Source organism: Gymnoscopelus braueri, assembly GCF_963280865.1.
Source record: "Gymnoscopelus braueri genome assembly, chromosome: 19".
Taxonomy (NCBI): Eukaryota; Metazoa; Chordata; class Actinopteri; order Myctophiformes; family Myctophidae; genus Gymnoscopelus; species Gymnoscopelus braueri.
This window is the reverse complement of record NC_137621.1, coordinates 30,076,513-30,100,015: the sequence shown is the minus strand read 5'-3', so window position 1 is coordinate 30,100,015 and position 23,503 is coordinate 30,076,513. Positions and strand designations below refer to the sequence as shown.

At 43.2% G+C, this 23,503-nt stretch overlaps 1 protein-coding gene across 1 annotated transcript in view; it reads right to left on the bottom strand.

The window, feature by feature from the left end:
- Positions 1-4,744: 4,744 nt before the first annotated feature.
- The window catches only part of palm1b (paralemmin 1b), a 33,915-nt gene continuing 15,156 nt past the window's right edge, over positions 4,745-23,503 (bottom strand). The window contains exons 2-6 of the mRNA XM_080414469.1: positions 16,287-16,329; positions 15,129-15,209; positions 10,004-10,119; positions 8,545-8,615; positions 4,745-8,264 (exon numbers count right to left, since the gene is read on the bottom strand). Coding sequence (XP_080270595.1) covers positions 7,888-8,264; positions 8,545-8,615; positions 10,004-10,119; positions 15,129-15,209; positions 16,287-16,328 — 687 coding nt within the window. The 5' untranslated portion in view covers position 16,329 and the 3' untranslated portion in view covers positions 4,745-7,887. The remainder of the gene's footprint in view (positions 8,265-8,544; positions 8,616-10,003; positions 10,120-15,128; positions 15,210-16,286; positions 16,330-23,503) is intronic.

The following is a 23,503-nucleotide window of genomic DNA, read 5'->3' as shown; positions in this document are numbered from 1 at the left end:
GCATTATTGTCTCCGCCAGGCCGAAAGGCATGGCGAGACCACTGACTACCGCTTCCGTGTGGGCGCCTGCCGCCGTTGCCAGGACACCTGCCAGGAGCTGTGCGGACCCCAAGCCCCTCCTCCTTGTTCACGCTGTGTTGCCAGGAGACCGCGTCGTCGGGGGAGCTGTGCACCGTGGGCACGGGCAAGGGGGCGGGCCTGATCTCGAGCGACGAGCGCTTCGCCGCGCTCATCGTGTACGTGTTCGCAGGCTTCTCCATTCTCATCGACTGCCTGCTGCAGTACTTCTTTATGAAGTGAGGGATTTTTTTTTTACTATAGGATAGAAAGAGAAAACAAAGAAACGCAGATAGAGAATTTTATTGAAGTTTATTAAGTCTACGAAATAATGGAATGAAATCGCAACAAGACGACAACACTTGAGATGTACTTCTAACGCTATGTACGCATTGTAGTCCCAAGTATCGATTCAGGCTTTTCCTCTACATCTGTTTTTTTTATCTCTCTCTCTCTCCTTTTCGTCCCATTTCTCTCTTCGTCTGTTACCTTTGTATGGTTGTCTGTCTCTTTTTTGTGTTTTGTGTTAGCCATACCTCGGTTTGGAAACGAAAAGCTCATAATCAAGCCTTAAAATAGCTGTTAGCAAAGCAGTTGCTCCTCAGACTGCATGTTTTTTCTTTTTTCTTGCTTTTTTATTCTGTCTTTTAAAAAACACAAAAGAAAACCCAACATATTTGATTAGCGGAAGTGTATTTTTCTTGACAGTCATCGCCTCTTTTTATTTTTGTATTTTTTTAAATGTTTAAATAGCTTTTTTCTTTTCATTTGCTGCAGTCTGTGTATTCATTCAGCCGTATTCCAATGTAGGCCTTCAAAGCTTTAGCCATATGTTATTTGGTTTGTTGCTTCTCTACCAGCCGTAGGTCAGCTCACAAACCACAGCTCTGAGGCTCAGCTCAGCAGCTGGTGGCTCATGATAGAAGAAGCTCTAAAACACTGTTCACAGATCAGAGATACAAACCCTTACATGTTTTTCTGCTGTTAACCATGTAAGGAGACTGTTGGCTAAAACTGACTTTAGATCAGCTGTTAGGAGGGAAACACAGCTACGAGAGGGTAAACAGGAAGCCAGGCTGGGGTTTTGGAGTGGGCTGCATCTTCCGTGGAAGAGGCCGAGCCATAGCGTATGATTGGCTCTTAGCACCTATTGTTGTTCTGGGGTTCTTCCATGTTTGTACCATTGTACCAGCCTGTTTAGCTGTAGCTTTTATTCGCAGTGCGCCCATAGCTCACTGGCTCACACGCCCATCACAGGCCCAGAGATGCTAACAGCTTGATAGCCAGGGCTGAGTTGCACCAGCTGAACATAACTGCGGTCCTTAGTTAGGGCATAAAGTTCATACTAGAGGCTTAGAAGCTACTAGTTAGTTTGTAACGATTGAGTTTCTAAAGGGTTGCCAGGGCTGCCAACTTCGCGCGTGCATGTGTGGCCAGTGCGCGCGCACGAATTTTATCGCGGTTATTCCCCTTTTATTTCCGTTTTTTATTACTTTAATTCGGTTAATTCGGTACAAAAAAATACTCCATGGGGTGTATATGTGTGGCAAAAAGGAAACGTTGCAGGGGGGGCTTATTTTATTTTTTTAATATATATATATATATATATTTTGTTATCAATTATCATCAACATTGGCCATCATCACACCACTGTACTGTATCTATAGCTGTATGAGACCACTGTACTGTATCTATAGCTGTATGAGACCACTTTACTGTATCTATAGCTGTATGGGACCACTGTACTGTATCTGTAGCTGTATGAGACCACTGTACTGTATCTATAGACCACTGTACTGTATCTATAGCTGTATGAGACCACTGTACTGTATCTATAGCTGTATGAGACCACTGTACTGTATCTATAGCTGTATGAGACCACTGTACTGTATCTATAGCTGTATGAGACCACTGTACTACATCTATAGACTACCTACTGTATCTATAGAATGCTGTACTACTGTATCTATCTATAGACCACTCTAGTGCATCTGTAGACCACTGTCGTGATATGTAGACCATTGTAGTGCATCTGTAGACCACTCTAGTGCATCTGTAGACCACTCTAGTGCCTCTGTAGACCACTCTAGTGCCTCTGTAGCTCACTCTAGTACATATGTAGACCACTCTAGTGCATCTGTAGACCACTCTAGTGCCTCTGTAGCTCACTCTAGTACATATGTAGACCACTCTAGTGCCTCTCGAGTCTAGCCCACTCTAGTGCACCTGTAGACCACTCTATTGCATCTTTAGACCACTGTCGTGATATGTAGACCACTGTAGTGCATCTGTAGCCCACTCTAGTGCATATGTAGACATTTTTTTTTTTTACATTAAAGGTAGGGTAAGTGATATTCTTTGGTTAAAACAAAAAGTATTTTGTTAAAAAGTTAAAGCACTATATTCTGATAGTAATCATTGCTATAGAGTGTTTGTTCAGTAACAGGGGCCTCCCCGTCTCTCCAGCTCTTTAATAAAGAGAAAATACATTTTCCGGTAGGTGTCAAAATCTCAGCCAATCAGGAGAAAGTACACATTTTTAAGCTTCATTTTAATAGTGTTCCAGATCCAATTTTGCCTGCTCATTTCTTAGTGTCATCACTTCCAATTTCACTTGTTTAATCTATATCCTGATTGAGTTCTCTATCCTGATTGGATAAAATTGGAGATGAAACTGAAACTGAGACAAAAATGCATTTTCTGTTTTATAAAGAGCTAAGGAGACTCCTTTTACTGAACAAACACTCTATAGCAATGAGTACTATCAGAATATATAGCTATTTAACACTTATTTTAACCAAAGAAAATCACTTACCCTACCTTTAATTAATTATACGTGTATGTGGGAGAAACTAGGGGGGGAATAGTTATAGTATACCTTCCAATTGTGTGGTGCCCAAAAACATCCCTGTCCACCAAAACAAACAGTGAAAACAGGAGGGGGCAATAGGTTTCTACAGGTTAACACCACCACTCTACTCCAGTGGCTGATAACTGCTGGTTGGCAATGGTAAAACATTTATTTACTTTGTTTTGTAAACACAGGGCAAAGCAGAATTTCACATTTCACAATCATTACTGGATTAATATATTCATCAACTTCAATGTTGTAGCTGGTAAAAGTGGGGCTGAACCTACAACGATACATCATAATTTCCCCTGAAATGGTGTGGACGAGAAGTATAAAGTATCAAAAAAATCCTCAAGCAAAGTAAAATGATATAGTGTAAGGGAGGGACATCAATTATACAGTGGTGGGAAGTAACCAGTAAAAGGGCTGTACATTGAAGTAGGTGGTGCTGACACCAGGCACCAGCTTGTATTACAAGAGGAAGGTTATCACACTTTGTGTTAGCAGAGATACCATTTTGCATAACACTCAATAGGATGATTGGTATCGGGGTCTATGGTGGGCTGAGAAATGCATCCCACCAACACAACACACCCATCATTGTGGTGGGACTTGATTGAGGGTGTGGTATTTTCTCTTTTTCTTTTATTCAGGAATCTAAGCTTTTAAACAAGGCACACCCATTCCTTTCAAATGGTAATGTCCTGCCTCCACCTCCATGATAGCTGTCTTAGCTTAACCATGTGGTTCTTTTCTTTGACCAAACCGTGTGGACACACTGTGATAAGACTATTGCCTTTTGCATGTGTGTGTGTGTGTGTGTGTGTGTGTGTGTGTGTGTGTGTGTGTGTGTGTGTGTGTGTGTGTGTGTGTGTGTGTGTGTGTGTGTGTGTGTGTGTGTGTGTGTGTGTGTGTGTGTGTGTGTGAGTGAGATCATGTGTGTATGCACAGAGGCAACTGCCCAATCATGGTCACATTGGTCAGGAGTATGCGGAGTACAGTCTCTGGTTTATGTCTGTCTTAAAATAGCTAGGTATGGATTAGTCTGGTTGTTATTGTTTTTAAAAATTTCAGGTAAATAGTTCATATTTGTGTAGAACTGTTGTATCAATCTTTGTCTTTTTGTCATTTGGTGCTTATTAAGTTATTATTGTTTCCTTGCCTCAATCTTTTCCAAAATAGTAAAACTGTGCCCTCTAGTGGTAGTCCCTTGCCAGTGCATTCCTCGATTTGACTCAAATAGGAGCCAGTTCATATCTACTATTCTGAGCTTAATTAATGTGGACATAAGTACAACCCCAGCTTTAAACCCTCTGTATTGGCTTTCTCATAGTTTATCCCAATCTTCTCTTTCTTCTTTGAGCTTTCTTCTCTCCTGAACCCCTCAGCAACAGTTGAATAATGTCATTTTCACTCTTAATTTTTACCATCTGTCTTCATATCTTATGCTCCCACAGTAAATAGATTGTGTTTGTGTCTGAGTGCACATGGCCATGTGTTTGCGCGTAGGCAGAAGCAAATCTCCACAGGAGTCCCCTGTATACCCATCTGTGATTGACTCCATTAACGCCAGTTAATTGCAGCCCCATTCATTAGAAAGCCAAGATGCCAACACCACTCGTGTCATTACCCATATAGCTCACAAGTACAAATGTGTGTGTGTGTGTGTGTGTGTGTGTGTGTGTGTGTGTGTGTGTGTGTGTGTGTGTGTGTGTGTGTGAGTGTGTGTTGGAGTCTTTGTGTGCTTTTAGTTAATTACATACACACAACACTTGACTGATTTGCTGTAAACAAACAGTAGTTTTATTCAAGATTAAACATTTAGACGACCACATAATAGATGAACAGGCATTGGTCTAACACAGGGTGGCCTCTCTCCGTTCCAGTTGTAGAAACTCACTCAGTTTCTGTCTTGATTCGATCTTTCAAAGAACTTCCAACTTGTTCATGTTCATCTATTTGTCCAATTTAAATGTTTGTTTTGGTCCCAGGGACATGACACCTTTTCTTCATAAGGGATAATGACATCAGCTGTTGATTACAGCATCAAAAGAGGCAACATTTGAGAGGCAAACTTTATGCAGGACACCAAATATATTCTACACAATGCATCTTCTGAGAGTATTAAACAGAGCTGCATTCAAAGGTTATTTGATGAAGAAGCATTGCAGTGTTTCGTCATTGTTGTTGTTGTTGTGCAGCATTTCAAGAGTGTCTCCGTGACCGGAACGAGAGTAGGACAAACCTGGTCTAATATGAATGACAGACGGACAAGTCCAACCAACTGAACCTGACAAAGGCACCAACAATACACAGATGTAGTCATGTTTCTTTTTTAAGTACACACATCAAGTACAATATACCGCCCCACGCAGAGGCCATAAAAAAACAAAAGAAACATGAGTCAATTTCAAGAAACGAAATCGGTAAATCCATATAACTACAACTGTACACATGGAAAGCATATACGCTGGCTGTCCATGCCTGCTGACTTCCCTTGGAATGTTGGGGGGCATTGCTCTGGTGGTAAATGCCGGCAGGACTGAAGAGAATGCACCAGGCACCAAAGATCCATGCTCAAGGGTGCAAAAAACTCTTGTTCATTAGAAATAGGCAGTACAGTCCGGATGAACTACATCTCCCACAATGCCCCTCACCAGTGATCTCAGTGTGACAGAGGGAGCCAGTGGAACAGTAGATGGTAAATGGAGGGTTAGAAGAGACTCACAGTTAGCACCAACCTCAGAGTTTTTTTTATACTGCATGTTTGTGAGCAGGGAGCGGGGTTTGTTGTTCAGATTATATGGATAAAAAAATGTGGGATAGTGATGACGATGTGTAAGTGTATGAGACATGCACAGTCTGAGGGAGCTGTATTTTAGGCAGCATATAATCAATGAACCCAGACATCTTATACACGGTAAAATCCTGAGTGTTAATTTAGAACTGGGAGTGCACAAATGTAACCAAAATGGACCCTATGGGCCTATTTGGTTCTTACACTCTGTGAGTTGAAAATGTATAAATTAACACAGAGTATTTTGCTGTGTACTGTCTGGTTGACAAAACCAAGGGCACATGTTTTTGACAACACTTTCAAGGACTTAAAGCTGAAATCCGGGACTTATTTTACCCAATCTGTATGGTACAGAATGTTGCTACAATATAACTGGCACATCTGCAGTGGTTAGAGGTAATCTTTCTACTCTTCCATTGAGAAATGTCGACCTGGTTGTCGGGTAGGACAGCGACTTTATTGTAGCATGTACATCATTGCAATTAACTTTCTGCCAGGAGAGGGAGACAATGTACTGTACATACAAAATACAGATTGCAGCTTTAAATATTTGGAAGTGTATGTGACGTTTTTTTCCACCAGTTTCCACATTATTAAAGTTTCAAATGACCAGTGTTAATTGAACAATATCAAACAACAAATTGAATGAAGTACAATTGCTCCCCGGGCCCGTTGTCAAAACAAAGACAGTCAGGGGTTAAACTGGGAGCTAGTAGGAGACAGAAAGCAATAGCCGACCAACACACAAAAAATACAGTATTAACAGATTTTATTTGGTTCAAGAAGAAACAAATGCTTCCTGGGGCGAGCTGAGTGAGCCCTCCCTCCTTCAGCATGGAGGAGCGAATCCCAATTTAACCCCTGAACTTACAGTACATTCATGTTAACGTGATTCAGAGCGGTGCGACAGAGACGTGGAAGTCATGAGAGCTGCAGGGCTTCATGCAGTGCTACCTCTTCATTCTACATCAACATTACTTTGACAGGAACACAATTATGTAAGCATTTATAGTCATGGCAACATTGGTTTTAATAGGATTCTTTTGAACATGAGTTGTTCTTTTCTTTTTTTTTGTTAAATAGAAAAAGTAGTGATTTTACATTGTACATGTGTTTATGTGACATACAGTATTTGCAGGAGGCAAGCATGGCTTGTACAGAGATCTGTGTCCTATTTTACTTCTGTCCGATCGTGCTGTAGTTCTTGTAAAACCTATTGTGTATCTCTAACACTGCCAATCCTATTTACCATTTACAGTTATAAAGACTTAATGTGGCTAAAGATACAATGAGTGAGTCTAAGAAAAGCGCAGACTTTCGTCATGATTGTTGAAGTGCGAATGTCGTAGTGCTTACAAGCATCACATGCAAATGGTGGTTGGAGATGATACGTGGAACCAAAAAACAATAAATACATTGTATAAAACATAATTTGATATCAATATATTAAAATACTATTCAAAATAATATCTTAGACAATATTGTAATATGAAATCGACCGATAAATAGTTGGTAGGCCTACACAGAGAAATATATATATATTTAAGTATCTGTGTCCTTCATAATTTGGTGTTTTGGACTAAATTACAAGGGTCCAGATTCCAGGTGTCCCCCAAGGGTTCGCAGTACAATCCAGAGACCTTATCTTTTCTTTCTTTTTTTCTCAACGATAATAACAATGAACTTACAGTACACAGTCCCATAATAAAGATATACATACCGAATACAATATAAATGTCAAGACAGAAAAATAGAAAAATATCAATAGAAATCAAAAGTAAAATACATATCAGAGAAAGTATACAGAGTTTGGTATACTGTGTATGAGTCTCTCTGGTTCTTGTTGTGGCTGAAGATGCCGTATTGGCTTTAGTTGTTGATATTGTGGCCGTGGAACCGTACTTCTCTTGTTGTCGTTGCCGTTGGTATCGTCTTTCTTCCAGTCCTGATTCGCACACTCCCGTAACAGACGCACACGCCATGCACACAAACTTGCAAAGCACAGATATACACAGCTATACGCATACCTGCACGGAGGCAGGTGTGCACCTAGCACACATGCGCACAATCACGTACGCACGCATGCACACACACGCACACACGCACACGCACACGCACACACACACACACACACACACACACACACACACAGACACACACACACACACACACACACACAAACTCACATGACCGTGCAGCATTTGCAGGTCTGTTTCTTTTCCTTTTCTTTCTCTGCGTCCTCCCCTCCCCCGTTGGCTTTCTCCTTGTCCGCCATGCTGCCGTTGGGCGGGGCCGGCTCTTCCGTGGCCCCCTCTCCTCCTACCGCCTTGCCCTCCCCGTCTTCGATGACCACGAACTCGGCCTTGACGTTGCCGTCCACCCCATCCTCGGTGGCGCGGTTCTCCTGCTCTTCCTCCACAGTCTTGTAGCCCATGAAGACCAGGGTGACGGGGTTGTCTGCACTGGCCTGGTCGGGGCTGGGGCCGAGCAGCTTCGCCTCAATCCCTGTCACCTCTCTCCTGGGTGTCTGGCCTGAAGCCTGCACCACTCCGTTCTCTCCTGCAGGGGGCAACGTGGCACCGCAGAGAGGAGCGAGAGAGAGAGAGAGAGAGAGAGAGGGAAAGAGAGAGAATGGAGGATGTAAATACAGAGAGAAAAGGAAAGAATTAAATGAAATATTATTTTAATGACCACCAGAAGAGAGGAATGATTTGATGGATTAAATGTAGAAGCCATTTTTAGCCCACTCTTCGTCTTCCCTTCCAATTCACAACTGCCCAGGCTTTGTTTCCATGGTTTCCTGTTCTAGCTCATACGTTGCCATGGGTACTGAATTTACCTCCATTTTCTTTGGCCACGCCCTCATTGGCTGGTCCTCCAGTCTCCAGTTCCTCAATCTCCTGCTCCAGTCTGATGTACACACACGCACACGCACACACACACACACACACACACACACACACACACACACACACACACACACACACACACACACACACACACACACAGATTGTTTAGTGAACACTGAATTTAATGAGTCACTATTTATGCCAAACATTTGACATCCAATCAGTTTTTTATTAGTTTCACTGAACCCCCAACAAAAATGTCCACAAAATCTTTAGAGCCTAACCTAACGTGTTATTCAGAATGACGTTGTCCCATTTGCCATCTCTTACGGAAGAGAATCAAGATAACGCTGTTTCATTTAGACACTTCAGCTCAGAAATAACCAGACAGTTAATGAACCATTTACCATTTATTAACCATTACCATATTAACCATAACCCATATATGCAATGATATTGCATTCGAGTTTGGCGGTGTGACTCTGCTCATGTGATATTACAGATTCCTGTGCAAACATGTCACAGATCATTCAATCACAAACCCCCAGAGCAGAGCATTCAATTCAATTCAATTCAATTAAAGTGTCAAATCACAACAAGTTGTCTCAACACTTTACATGTAGAGAAGAGACCCGACAATCCCACCCTGAGCAAGCAATTGGCGACAGTGGCAACGAAAAACTCCCTCTTAACTGGGAGAAAACGTCAGGCAGACCCTAGGCTCTAGGGTGGCGGCCTTCTGCCTCGACCGTGTCGGGGGAAAAGAGAGAGGGAGAGACAGAGGAGAGACAGAAAGCATGAAACATAAGCATAAAATACAGTGTAACATAACATTGAACCTTCAATGCATAATTAAACAACCACAATCATAGTACAATCCAAAAACAGTACAATACGCAGAATCATAGAACCACAGTACAACACAGAATCAACCTATAACAATAATAACTAGATGCCACGGGGAGGAGGCCGGGGAGGTGGAGGGAATTTGAAAACAAGCAGCTGAACACACCGCTTAGACAGCGAAGTACGTAGACTGAACAGAGAACAGAGGCTGCTTAAATGAACCGCCCGAGTTGCACTGTGGGTATGAGGGCGGGAGTAATTAGCTTGAAGCGAATGAGAATGACAAGAGGTTGAACGTACTGACTTAAAGGAGTACGACTGTATAACTGATAGCGAATGGGGGGGGGTCCGGGGAGTGTGAATGAAGTACATAAACATTCTGCCTTCCGTGTCTACATGAACTATCGTGTCACTGAATGTGGTGTATTAATTACACACCAATCTGGGAACCCATTCAGTTTTTTTTGTGTAGAAACTGGAACTCGGTTTGGCTCCTCCCCTTTCTTAGTCCACTTCCTCCCAGGTGCTTCTGTGTTTATTCCTACTAACAACAACACTACATGTTTAGGGGAGTGGTGCTGAAGAGCTCAATGACACACTGACCTGAGGATGACTTGCTCCAGTAGCTTGGTCTTCACATCATCGTCCAGCAGACGTTGCTGAGTCTCCTCCTCCTCTGGAGCGCCATCCAACAACCAGCGCTCCCTCAATGCTTTTGACTGTAATGGGAAAGAGGGAAATGGGATCAATGGGGAACTGGATTCATATAAACCAATTAACAAGGTTGGGTGATTGGGCAGACAGATTATAACATTTGCCTTCAGTTTTTTTTCTTCCTCGTCAGATTGTCTTATCAGCATACTTAATATTTTTGTACAAGATGATGCAAGCCTATGTAATCTTCTTTTAAATTGTACCTTATCACCTAGAGAGCGTGTGTGTGTGTCTATGTCATGCTAAATTGGCAAGCTGTTGCACAGGTACACCTATCATTTGCACCGGAATGAGATAATGGAATTTATAATCCCCCACCCTCCCCAAAATCCAGAACACAATGACTTGCACTCGCACTTCTTCTGTCAGGAGAGGTTATCTGTACTTTAATTCTGACAGGCAGGCTGGCTGAGCCCTTTGGCCACTCTGAAGCGATCTGCCAGTACGTGTGTCTAGCAATCCCATGATTGCCACCACTCAATGACTCGGTTACACGTTCCACCTCAGCTGCCAACTCGGGAGCCAGCTGCACCATGGCATGCTGCCAGACCCTCTGGGTTTGAAATTCAACCATAGATCATTATTCACACCTTTTTTTTATTCCCTTGACAGTTGAGGACAGATAAGGGTAGCTGCACGTAGATTAGTACCTCCCTCCATCTATGTATTGGCGAGGCCTGAATGAGACAACAGAGTCAAAACTATCATTTGTGACGTCAATGAGGGAGTCTTCCTGGAGCTGCTTTGATGGGGGGGGGGGGGGGGGCAGGTGACTTTGTGGAAACAGTAGCAGAGACCATGGTCATTTTGTAGGGATAGGATTACATTTCCCGATTTAGAACAGCTACCTGCTACTATTACAGATGTGGGAGAGGGTTGTTCATACACACAAATATTGATTTATGTGCCTGAGAAAGTGAGAAAAACAGTTTGTAAATTATGTTTGTCGGGAGTGGGATTTTCATTTGTGTAATATCAGGACAAGTACTCAGAATGTTTAACAAACAGGATTCGTACTGAGATGGTTGGACCAATGTGGTGAAAGAAAACCTTGACCAGCCACACAGAAAACGGGGAGGTTAAAAACCCTCCCCGTTTCCACAAGTCTGTCTGAGAATCTGGACCTCTGCTTTACGTGAATTCCTCTCCAGTGATGCAACAAGAATTTCCAAAGCAAAACTCCCCCTTTTCTTTCTCCTCTTTTTTTCTCTTCTGCTCTCCAACCCCAACACTGCCCCTTCCTCTCTCTCTTGTGCACCCTGCTATCCATCAACAAGTTCATGAACTTTTTCTTTTCTTTTTGCCTTAATATGAATGGGGCTGTAACTGTCCATGTGAAACCTTTCTAAACTTTATGTCCATCTAAAGCTGACAGTCTGTTTATCCTGCCTCACCACCCAGTTGGTTGGACACACACACACACACACACACACGCGCGCACGCGCACGCGCACGCACGCACGCACACACACACACACACACACACACACACACACACACACACACACACACACACACACACACACACACACACACACACAATGTAATTCAACACTCTGAAATACTGCATGGTCTCCTGAGTCCTGAGCCTTACATCAAATCATGCCTCTCGCTCTCTCTTAGCTCAATGTCTCTCTCTCTCTCTCACTCTGTGTCCTCTCTCTCTTTCTACCTCTCTATTGCTTTCCATCTGTCTTACATTTCACTCTCTTCTTTCTCTCTCTCTCACTCCTTCTCTTGCCACACCCTACCCCAACGTCTGACATCACTTAATATACTCACCCATGCGCACACAAAAATGTCCACGCACGCACGCACGCACGCACACGCACACACACACACACACACACACACACACACACACACACACACACACACACACACACTAGTCTGACGCACGGCACGGTCATAAAGCCCAATCGCTGAGGCTCACGTCTGCTCCATTGTTCTTAGGGGTAAAAAGCTGCTAACGTAGCAGACAATGGGCGGAACTAGGATGCACGCACGCACGCACGCATGCACACACACACACACACACACACACACACACACACGCACGCACACGCACACGCACACGCACACACACTGTAGTGTAGACACACTCAGCAGCAGGGAAAGCGAAGGTTGTGAGGTTTGCATCTGTCCTGAACTACACGTTAACATCAACCTTTTCCATGTCTAAATGAACTAAGAATGTTTGTTCAAAGCGTCTTGTGGCTCTCTCTCGCTCCATGGTTCAATCACCACGGAGGGTCTTCAGGCTGCTGCTTACACATTGCTGTACCACGGACTACCAATTAAATAAATCACAACCCATATTGCTGTTTGAATGGTTAACAACGTTTATGCTATAACACCTCTCTGTGCGTGTTATGTGTCTCCTTATTTGACATGTGTCTGTGTGTGTGTGTGTGTGTGTGTGTGTGTGTGTGTGTGTGTGTGTGTGTGTGTGTGTGTGTGTGTGTGTGTGTGTGTGTTGATGTGCAACAGCATGTCTTGACTTTGTGCGTGCTTAAGTGGAAAGAGAGAGGGAATGTGTTCATGGCCGTTGTCATGGGTTACACACAGTAAAATCCATAGTGTTAGACTAATATAACTCCAAATAGTGTGCAAATGGAACCAAATGGACCTGTTGGTTCAATTTGTACGCGTTGTGTGGAGGTTAAATTAACACTGAGGACTTAACTGAGCAGTTGAGGCAGGTACAACGCTATTAAATCCATGAAACAGAAAATGTGTTGTGTGTAAATGCAGAGGTTTATTGGCTTTTCCACATTAACATCGTCCGGCTGTGGAAAAAAAGTCTACTTGCTGAAGTGCACAAAGACACTTCTAATGCGCCTGTGCTGTGTGACCACATACTCACTCCTCTGTGTGTGTGTGTGTGTGTGTGTGTGTGTGTGTGTGTGTGTGTGTGTGTGTGTGTGTGTGTGTGTGTGTGTGTGTGTGTGTGTGAGCTGAAAGTGGGGTGCGGTGGGTGTAGGAGATGTTTCCTGTTGGTGGGAGTGGGACAAAAATCTGTTTCCTCTGCCTAAGTCCTCTGTATTGTCACAGGCTTCTATGTACTTTAGTAGAGTAACACACACACACACACACACACACACACACACACACACACACACACACACACACACACACACACACACACACACACACAAAGGGCTGCTCTGAAAATAGAAAAGTGGGAGCATGCAAGGGCAATAGCGCAGGTCACAGTCACGCACGCACGCACGCACTCTCACACACACACACACACACACACACACACACACACACACACACACACACACACACACACACACACACACACACACACACACACACACACACACACACACACACACACACACACACACACACACACACACACACACACACACACACACACACACACCACAAACTTTGCTCTTATCTCTGACCAGCTGCATTGTGCAGGGCTGAAATAGCTTTGATAGTGCTGACACACGCATTGATTAAAGCCTTGGCTCTGATATATGTGTGTGTGTGTGTGTGTGTGTGTGTGTGTGTGTGTGTGTGTGTGTGTGTGTGTGTGTGTGTGTGTGTGTGTGTGTGTGTGTGTGTGTGTGTGTGCGCGCGCGCAGCGCGTGTGTGTGTGTCAGTGCATGTGTGAATGCTTACTGCACTGTATGTATGTGTCTTTAGGGATGTATTTGCATGCGCGCGTGCTTATGGGTTTGTATGTGTGCACCAATCTGCAACTGTGTGTGTGTCTATTAACAGCATGTGGAGGAGAGGCTGGTCTTATCTGCTGTCCATTCTGAACATACCGTGACAGCACAGTGAGGGAGTATGTGACTCTGACTGTTCCTGACACAGAGGTGATAGTGAGGGGAGCAGCTCACTTATGGGAAGAATTTACAAAAAGAGTTGTTGGGGTTGATGATGAGCCCGCACGCAAACAAGCACATATACCATCAGCGTTTAGGTTAGAGAAAGTGTTAGGGTTAGTTTAGTATCACTGTTACGGTTAGGTGTCTCCAAAAGCCCTTCAGTGCACCTATGGTATGCACCATGCCATCTATGATGGAACGAATGTGCATATGGCAATTAATACGGTTATAACAAGAAGCCTGGTGGTCTACAAACGTAATGAGGCTCTACCAGTGGTGTGTTCTAACAAACCACTGGGCTCTACTGTAACAGGCTCCAAGTAGAAGCCACATCAGTGAATTATCTTCCCACATCATTCCAAACATATACATTTTAATCGTTTACCAAAGAACACATTTTGATGAGGAAAAAGTTGAAGGCCGCTGTGTTTGTGGAAACCTTCTTACCGGTAAATATACTTTATGATCAAATCTGATCACATACGCTCATTTCGTGAATGAGGTTGAATGTGTGGGCGATGACGACTAGGTATTCATCTATTCATCTATCTATATTCATCTATCTCTATTCATCAACGCTCCCAACTACTTGGATGGTCACCGTTTTTGGCCTTATATGTAAATAAAGGTTAATCACTTTGAAACTGAGTTGACATTTTTGTCCAAATGTAATTCATAATGTTGTGGGTTTTCCTCAGTCAAGCCAAAAGGCCTTGAGCGCTGGGGGACTGATGGGCGCAATGTTAACGGCTTCCCAACATGTATGCATAGCTTCATCAGTAAGTGGTAAGCAATTATAAGTAAGGCTGTGTGTCCACCAAAGCATTTTATTCACAGCTGAAAACAAACTGTTTTGTGTTTTTGTTCAAACACCCAGAGTTGAAAATATTTTCTCTGCAACAAGATAAAAATGTCAGACATAAACGAGCAGCTCAGAATAGACGCTCAGTGCCTCCTCATGCTGCTGGCGTTTCCAGCATAGCATAAATACGCGTCTCTTCGATTGAAAACAATTCAAAACATACGCTGCGCTCAGGAAATGAAACCCTTGGTGGACACAACCGCTTAAGGTACTCAGGTGGGCAAAAGTCCGAATTCATAGAATGTGTGTATATGTCCATCCTGTGGTGGTTTGTGTTTAGTGTGTATTTAGTGTGTGTGTACCTTTAGATGTTGGAGCTGCCGTCGGTCATCATCCAGCTGCCTCCTCTTGTTCTCAATCTCTGTCTGCTTCTTCCTTTTCTCCTGTTACACACACACACACACACACGCACGCACGCACACACACACACACACGCACACGCACACGCACACGCACACGCACACGCACACGCACACGCACACACACACACACACACACACACACACAGCCATTTGTGAACATTGAATTTAATCAATAAGTCATTAATGCTTTGCTGGCTATTATCCCCCGGCAACATTCTAAAGAGAGTACATTTATTAATTTACACGCACGCACGCACGCACGCACGCACGCACGCACGCACGCACGTGCACACGCACGTGCACACACACACACTTACAAACAGCACTCATGCAAACATACACAGTCATCACATTGTGTTCATAAAAATCATCAAGAGATTAAACGAAATTCCAGCACAGACATCCCTGTGCTGTTAGCAGTTATCTGATTGGCTGCAATCACTGGAGAGAGCACTATGAGTCACTTTATTGATATAGTGCATGTCGTTTTTAGAGTGTGTGTGTGTGTGTGTGTGTGTGTGTGTGTGAGCAGAGAGAGAGAGAGAGAGATGCGAGAGAGAGAGACGCCTAGAGATAACAGCTGTCAAACAGGCAGACAAATAGAGCGAGAAGAGAAAAGTTAAAAGTTAACAACAGACAGTGAGAGAGAAGGAAGAGACAGATTAAAAGAGACTGGAAGTGATAGAGAAAGACATGGAGAGAGGAAAGAAAGAGTGAGAGGGATAAGGAAGTCCCATAATGAGAATGAAGGAAAGCTAGAAGAGAGAGAGAGAGAGAGAGAGAGAGAGAGAGAGAGCTCGCCTGGCTGCTAATGGTCAGAGGAGATGGGGCCTAAAAGGTTGAGAGTCATTAAGGCTGCTGGTCAGACCCTACATGAAGCAATGATTGGTTGTTTCTAAAGCCATCAATGCAGCGTGTGCTGTGTGTGTGTGTGTGTGTGTGTGTGTGTGTGTGTGTGTGTGTGTGTGTGTGTGTGTGTGTGTGTGTGTGTGTGTGTGTGTGTGTGTGTGTGTGTGTGTGTGTGTGTGTGTGTGTGTGTGTGTGTGTGTGTGTGTGCGCGTGCGTGTGTGCGCGTGTAAGGGTGAAGAAATGACTTACAGCGATGGCCTGGAGCTTCTCCTGTTGTGACACCTCAGCCATCCTAAAAAAAAGAAAGAGACAGTCAGAGAGAGAGAGATAGAAAAAGAGACGGAGACAGGCAGAGAGAGACAGAGATTATGAGAAATGGAAGAGATAGAGAAGTGTGCAATTACAATCAAACATTCCCAATGACAGCAGAGGTCATATTCTTGACCATAGTCAGCCGACAGCATTCCTTGACAGTAGTTAATGTAGTATATAGTCACCACTAATGACTAATTAGTCCTTGTCCAATGACGTCTCCCCAACAAGAACCACAGCTGTCTGTCTTATCTGTCTTATCTGTCTGTCTGTCTTATCTGTCTGTCTGTCTGTCTGTCTGTCTGTCTGTCTGTCTGTCTGTCTGTCTGTCTGTCTGTCTGTCTGTCTGTCTGTCTATCTACTTCTAGCTGTCTGACTGCTTTGTTAGTCCAGAGGGAATGCTAATGTGGAGATTCCTCGTCTAATAGGTTCCAGAGCTCCAGGATGGCTGATGGACAAAGGACGGATGGGAGGCTTGCTTCAGCTACTCAATGGGGTAAAAATGCTCAAAGAAAATAACTGAGTAAGTGTCTCTCACAAACTGTCCGCTATCTGCAATTTTGTCATTTTCTTTGTAGACATTTGGCTGTAATTAACAGCTGGCGTGAGCCATTACACATAGAAAGTTATTTATTACCCTTGGGCTGAGCCAAGACGAAGAATGTGAAATCTATTCATTACAGGTGTTTCAGGGGGATAGCAAGCAACCACATCATCCCCTTACAGATTATTTTTGCCTTTTTAACCGAGTTTGGATTATTGCTAGCTGTTATTCCAGCGATAGGCAGGAAATAATGGGATGTGTTCACGCTTTGGGTGTTGCCCAAAAATTAAGCTTTGTGAAACTCTCTTTCACTCTCTTTCTCAACAAACGGGCAACTGCTGTCAAAATTGGCTAACTTGTCTCTCCGAGAGCATGTGGTATGCATGCTTAATAATGTTAATTGACCAATAACAAATCCATCCTTGTTTTTCTATAGTTCCAGTGAGGCGCTCTAGCACGTACATGTATAGCTGCAGTTACTAATCAGCTACCACACCCATTTCCCAGGCATGACTGAAATTTAATCATGTGGAATCCTCATTTCCCTAACTTATCCCAGCCAGCTTTCTCTTTCAATAGGATCTGAGAAGCTTCTTTGATGAAGGCAGGAACTCGAGAGTCATGTAGGGAAGAGTTTGTGCACTAATTGGGGCACACAATTTCTTAACTAAGTAGTCACAAGTCATGTCTAATAAGCCCATTGGACACCAACCGCCACTGTTTAAAATCAAATCAGTTTTCAATTAAACAAAAATGTTGAGATAAACAAGACTGGGAGAAATTATCAAATACGTTCTTAATAGATCTCGTCAGGTTTGGCCAGCTGGGCAAACGTTTGTTTTGGTAGCAGCATTAATGATCTATATATATGTTACTATATATAATGACCAAAACTCTTATCAGTCTGTCCATCCATCTTCATCCATTTTCTCTTTGGTGGGTAGACCAATCAATTGAACTTGCAGGTGGGTATTGACCATTGGCATATGCAGGGAGGTAGTGAGGGAGTTCATATTTCACTTTTCCCAAATTTAAGCTGTTTATTAGCATTTTTTGCCCCAAGCTATGGGAATTATTTTCTTTTGCACTTTTGAAATCACAAAGAAAAACAAAGTAATCTAAACATATCCGAAATGGTGAACTATTGCCTTCAGCTGTTCCAAACATGCAACTTTCCATGATCCATATTAGTTACAACAGTCCACCTGTAGAGCGCACTCTCGTTTATTTTAATAGAAGCCTTATTGTCTCCGCCGTAGGTGGAGAATATGTTTTCGCTTCGTCCCGCCGTGTGTGAGCAAACATTGTTAGCCAAGCTAACATTGGTCAAGCTCCACGTGACACGTGTCAATATGTTGACACCAATGCCTTTGATTGGCTAGAGGGACGCATGACGAAATATAATCCTATAAATAGGTGTGTCACTTCAAAAAGTTTCTACTTTTTGAAGTGAGGTAAGACAGGATCAATCAGTCTTGATTGGAACAGTACCTTCCAGTCCAAATCACCCGTCCGTGCGTGTGTGTGTCCCTCTGAGAACACCTAACATTGGTCAAGCAAAGGCGCAGAAGGCCAAAGCTAAGAAAGCATACTCATCTACAACAGTAACACAGAAGAGGACTATAGAGTTGAATTGATCCCACAACAACAAGGCCGAAGTCTTAATACTGTAACAATTGGCCACCTTGATCAAATACATTATGTAGCACTAGAGAAAACTGACATAGATCAAACACACCAATCAACTGCTGAAACTGTTCAAGACAACAATGAAGATGAAGAAGACAGACAAGTATTTGAACAAACCAGTCAATTACGACCAGTCCCATATGACACATTGCTTCAAGAAGAACATTCTTTAGATGCAAACACTACATATTCAGTCGCCCCTGCAGAACACCAAAAACCACGCACATTCTACCAACAGTACCTTGCAGTACAAATCACCCGTCCGTGCGTGTGTGTGTTCCTCTGAGAACACCTAACATTGGTCAGTTTTACGTGACATCACAATATGTAATATAAATATATAAATAGAAGGCTGAGATCACACAATGTAACTAACTCCCATTATGCAAACTAAAGAAGCAGCAAATGACATTGGTCAAGCAAAGGCGCAGAAGGCCAAGCAAAGGCGCAGAAGGCCAAAGCTAAGAAAGCATACTCATCTACAACAGTAACACAGAAGAGGACTATAGAGTTGAATTGATCCCACAACAAGGCCGAAGTCTTAATACTGTAACAATTGGCCGCCTTGATCAAATACATTATGTAGCACTAGAGAAAACTGACATAGATCAAACACACCAATCAACTGCTGAAACTGTTCAAGACAATGAAGATGAAGATGACAGACAAGCATTTGAACAAACCAGTCAATTACGACGACTCCCATATGACACATTGCTTCAAGAAGAACATCTTTTAGATGCAGACACTACATATTCAGTCGCCCCTGCAGAACACCAAAAACCACGCGCAGTCTACCAAGACGACCCGTTCTACCAAGACGACCCGTGCTATTAAAATAGCACGGGTCTGCTGGCGGAGACTTGTGCTCCGAGGAGCACATTCTAGTTAATTATAATTCTGGTGTTAATTTTTGTATATTTTTAAGCCAAGGTTACACCAATACTCTGAAAGGCATACTCAGGAATGTGAAGTTTTGTTTAGCAGTACAGCTGTATTTAAGTTGATAGAACTTAGAAGCATTACTAAATGCTAAATAAAAACAAAGTAACAACGAATAATAATTGTTAATATCCCTTATTTATCACATATGTGACTTTTTGAGTAATGGGGTACTACTGGCGAGAGTGCCGATAAACAATGTGGCCCCCCAGAGTGAGTGTGGAAATTTTGTGGCCCTCACCATCTACAAAGTTGCCCACCCCTGGCCTGGATGGACAGCAATGCGGGTATATGGACTTGGACTAATGATCTATGGTAGAGTTAATCTGTAGCACTGTTTGTTCCACGGTCTCAGTTAAAGCTTAAGGAGATTGAGCTTTTGCCTTTGCTGTTCCAAGCTGTGTAACAAACCGTCACTCTTTGCCACTACTGTTGACACTTTAACATCCTGTTTAAAAAGCCATCGATTTCCCTTTGCATTTGAAACTACGGTACCTGAAGTTCCTACTTATCCTGTATTATCAATTTCTTCATAGTTTTTGGCCTCCACACCATGCTTCATGTCCAGATTGACCAGCTGGTCAATCTGGACGTGAAGCATGTCTTCAATCGCCATATTTATTTACAGTATGTTGTATCTGTTATTCTGTTGACATTGTAGCACTTTGTTCACAAGAGGCTAGGACCAATGAGCACCAAACTTTGTATGCACTCTGCCTGTAGGCCACAGAAGTACCCCCACTAATGTGTTTTTCACATTATGTTTTATAATATGAAATATAAAAAATGTTATAATGGAGGACAAAGGGGTTGCCACAGATAAGTCCTAGAGTAGACGACTGACGTCATAGATGACTGATGTCACAGGCCGGGCCGCTAGCATGAAGGTCCGAGATCCACATTGGAGTCATGCCGTTTCTATGTGGATTCTGAGATCCACATCATTTCCTAGTTATTTTGACATCGCACAGCCATTTGGTCAGCAATGGTGTTTTTTAAATGTGCTCTATGAATAGCTTGACTTGTTGACTAATCATGCTTTGACAAGAAGATAAACTACCATTGAGCTACATATTTGTTTACTGCCTGTTTAGTATGAATTAGTGCTTGGGAGCATAGGGTCTGATTAAAATCATCCATTGCACGCAAACTTAACGCACACATACCAGTCTGTATTACACACACACACACACACACACACACACACACACACACACACACACACACACACACACACACACACACACACACACACACACACACACACACACACACACACACACACACACACACACACACACACACACACACACCACTGCCGTCGCACCAAAGCCACATCAGCATCACATGGAGACCCTTTGGAGAAAACTAAACCACAATCATCTGATCTCCCCCACCCCACTCCATCCCCTACACAGACACGCACGCATGCGTGCGCGCACACACACACACACACACAGACAGACAGACAGACAGACAGACAGACAGACAGACAGACAGACAGACAGACAGACAGACAGACAGACAGACAGACAGACAGACAGACAGACAGACAGACAGACAGACAGACAGACAGACAGACAGACACATTCTTTTTCGTCCCTCACTCCTCCTTATTTAGTCCTTCAGTACCAACATGACAAACAATTAGTTTGTAGTCTGTCTGTGTCCAAATAGATGATACTATATAGGAATATGTCACTGTCGGTGCACTGCTAAAAAGCGTAGACAAGGTGCCCACCGATGGCATAGTAGTGTTGCCACTGCACGAATAGGTTCAAATGTCCTGAAAAGAATTCACCCTGTGCCTTCCCTATCTTTTTCCCAATAGCAACTTTTCTGTTGTATGTCCCAGTAAAGAGGGAAAAAATTGTTCAAAAGGTGTGGTCAGCCCATTTAAGCTGTCTGTCTGTCTGTCTGTCTGTCTCTGTCTCTGTCTCTGTCTCTGTCTCTCTCTCTGTGTGTGTGTGTGTGTGTGCGTTTGTGCAGAAAGTGTCCTTTTTCTATTTTCTCCCCAATGTATCTCTCCTCTGCCCCTGGGTACAGTGGACAGACGACAGAGAGCTTACTGTCCATCAAGGAACCCATCACTGGCCTATTGGTGGTTTGTGGGAGGTCTGGGAGCTATCATTGATGTGTCTATGGTGCATTATTGAAACCAAAAAGAGCATTGAGGTTTACCCTTATTTGCAATGCTATGGATCTCACTGCTGTTACAGTAAGAAATTGAAGACCATCCCCTTACCTTGACCGTAACCACACCAAACCCATACCGTCCTTAACCATAGTTAACCATCAGTGACCTAATGCCGGAACTTACATTTTTCTAATTTACACATCAACTTAACAATGTCCAACCTAATGCCTGACCATAACCATTTTTATCTTAAAGATAAAATGTGTCAATTTGTATTTACATCACAGAGCTTCCGCCCATAACGGGGTGGGATCCATAATTTTTTGTCTGTGACCTGGAAAAGGTCAGGTCACAGTCACCACCATCAGCACGGATGAGACCACACAACACTCACAGCTCAGTTACTGCAAGTAAACAAACACTTGCAGAAAATGTTTTGCATTATGGTGGCTGTGTGGTGATGAATGACACAGTAGAGTGATAGGATGTGTGACAGATTGCGAGCCTGATTCAAACTGTGATGTCATAAGTAGGTCAAAGTGGCTAATCCACCGACCAGCTAGCTAGGAAAAATGTAAAGAATATATTTTAATGTGGTGAGTATGTAAGTTATTCTTAAAAGGGATACATTTGCCGTTACCCTTTTCAGACTGTATGTAATTATGAATATTAATAACCCTAGTACTATCATGTTTGCATGGTAGGCTATGTGTTGTTCACAGGAAAGCAGACTGGCATTTTTTCCATCTTCATCATGTAGGTACACAGTGGTAATCACATTTAGAATGGAGGAAGACAGGAAGGCAGGCAGACAGTCCTAGAAAGGAAAGCTGAGGCAAATAGGAACAGATCAAATCATCAAACTGACCAACAGTGAGAAATTGACTGTAAAGGTCAGACTGACTGAGAGAGGATATAGTCAGATGGATGGACAGACAGGCAGACAGACAGACAGACAGACAGACAGGCAGGCAGACAGACAGACAGACAGACAGACAGACACAGTAGTGACAAAAGGGACAGCTAAACAAACAGGCAAAAAAGTTGACAGACTTTCAGTCCGATACGAAGCCAGAGAGGCATTTTTTGACTTACAGAGATTCAAGAAGGTAGGCAGGCAGACAAACAATGCCAAAAATAACTGACTTTTTGACTCCCTGAAAACAAGGTGTTTCACCTGGGGGGGGGGGGGCGGTGCCCTTACATCCTGCGTCACACAGTGTTGTGTTTGCCTGATGCGCATTCTTGTTGGCTCACAATGGCTCGTCTTGTCACTTTTTTGTGAAGCTAGCAAAACTGGAAAGTTGTTTAATAACTACGGCTTCGCAATATGGACATAATCATATATTACAATATTCTTGACCAAATATCTCAATATCGCTATTGTGACATTAATATCATATATATATATATATTTCACAATTTTTTTAGGGAATCCCGTCGTGCAACAGAGTAAAGTACAGACTGGCAAAACAAGCAGGCAGCAGACCAATCCCAGGTTGTTTTGAGGCAGGTGCATAGCAAGCATAGCGAGGTCAGGGAAATTGACTAATGAGTGGCTCCCAAAACCCATTCCCTCTGGGGCACACTGCTGCCATAGCATTTCCCGGAACACATTAGCTGACTCGCTAGAGCAACAGCAGCATCCTGTCTTCTAATAGCACCGTTCTTAGGGTCTTCTCACCCTGACAGTACCTTTACCCACTCACTGTATGAACTGCAGATGCCATTACGCTGATGGCCTCATGCTTCACTCACACTAGCGGCGACAAAGTAACAAGCTAAAAAAAAGTCCTTTTTAATGGCAGCCAGCAACATGAATCTACAAAGCGATCTGTGACA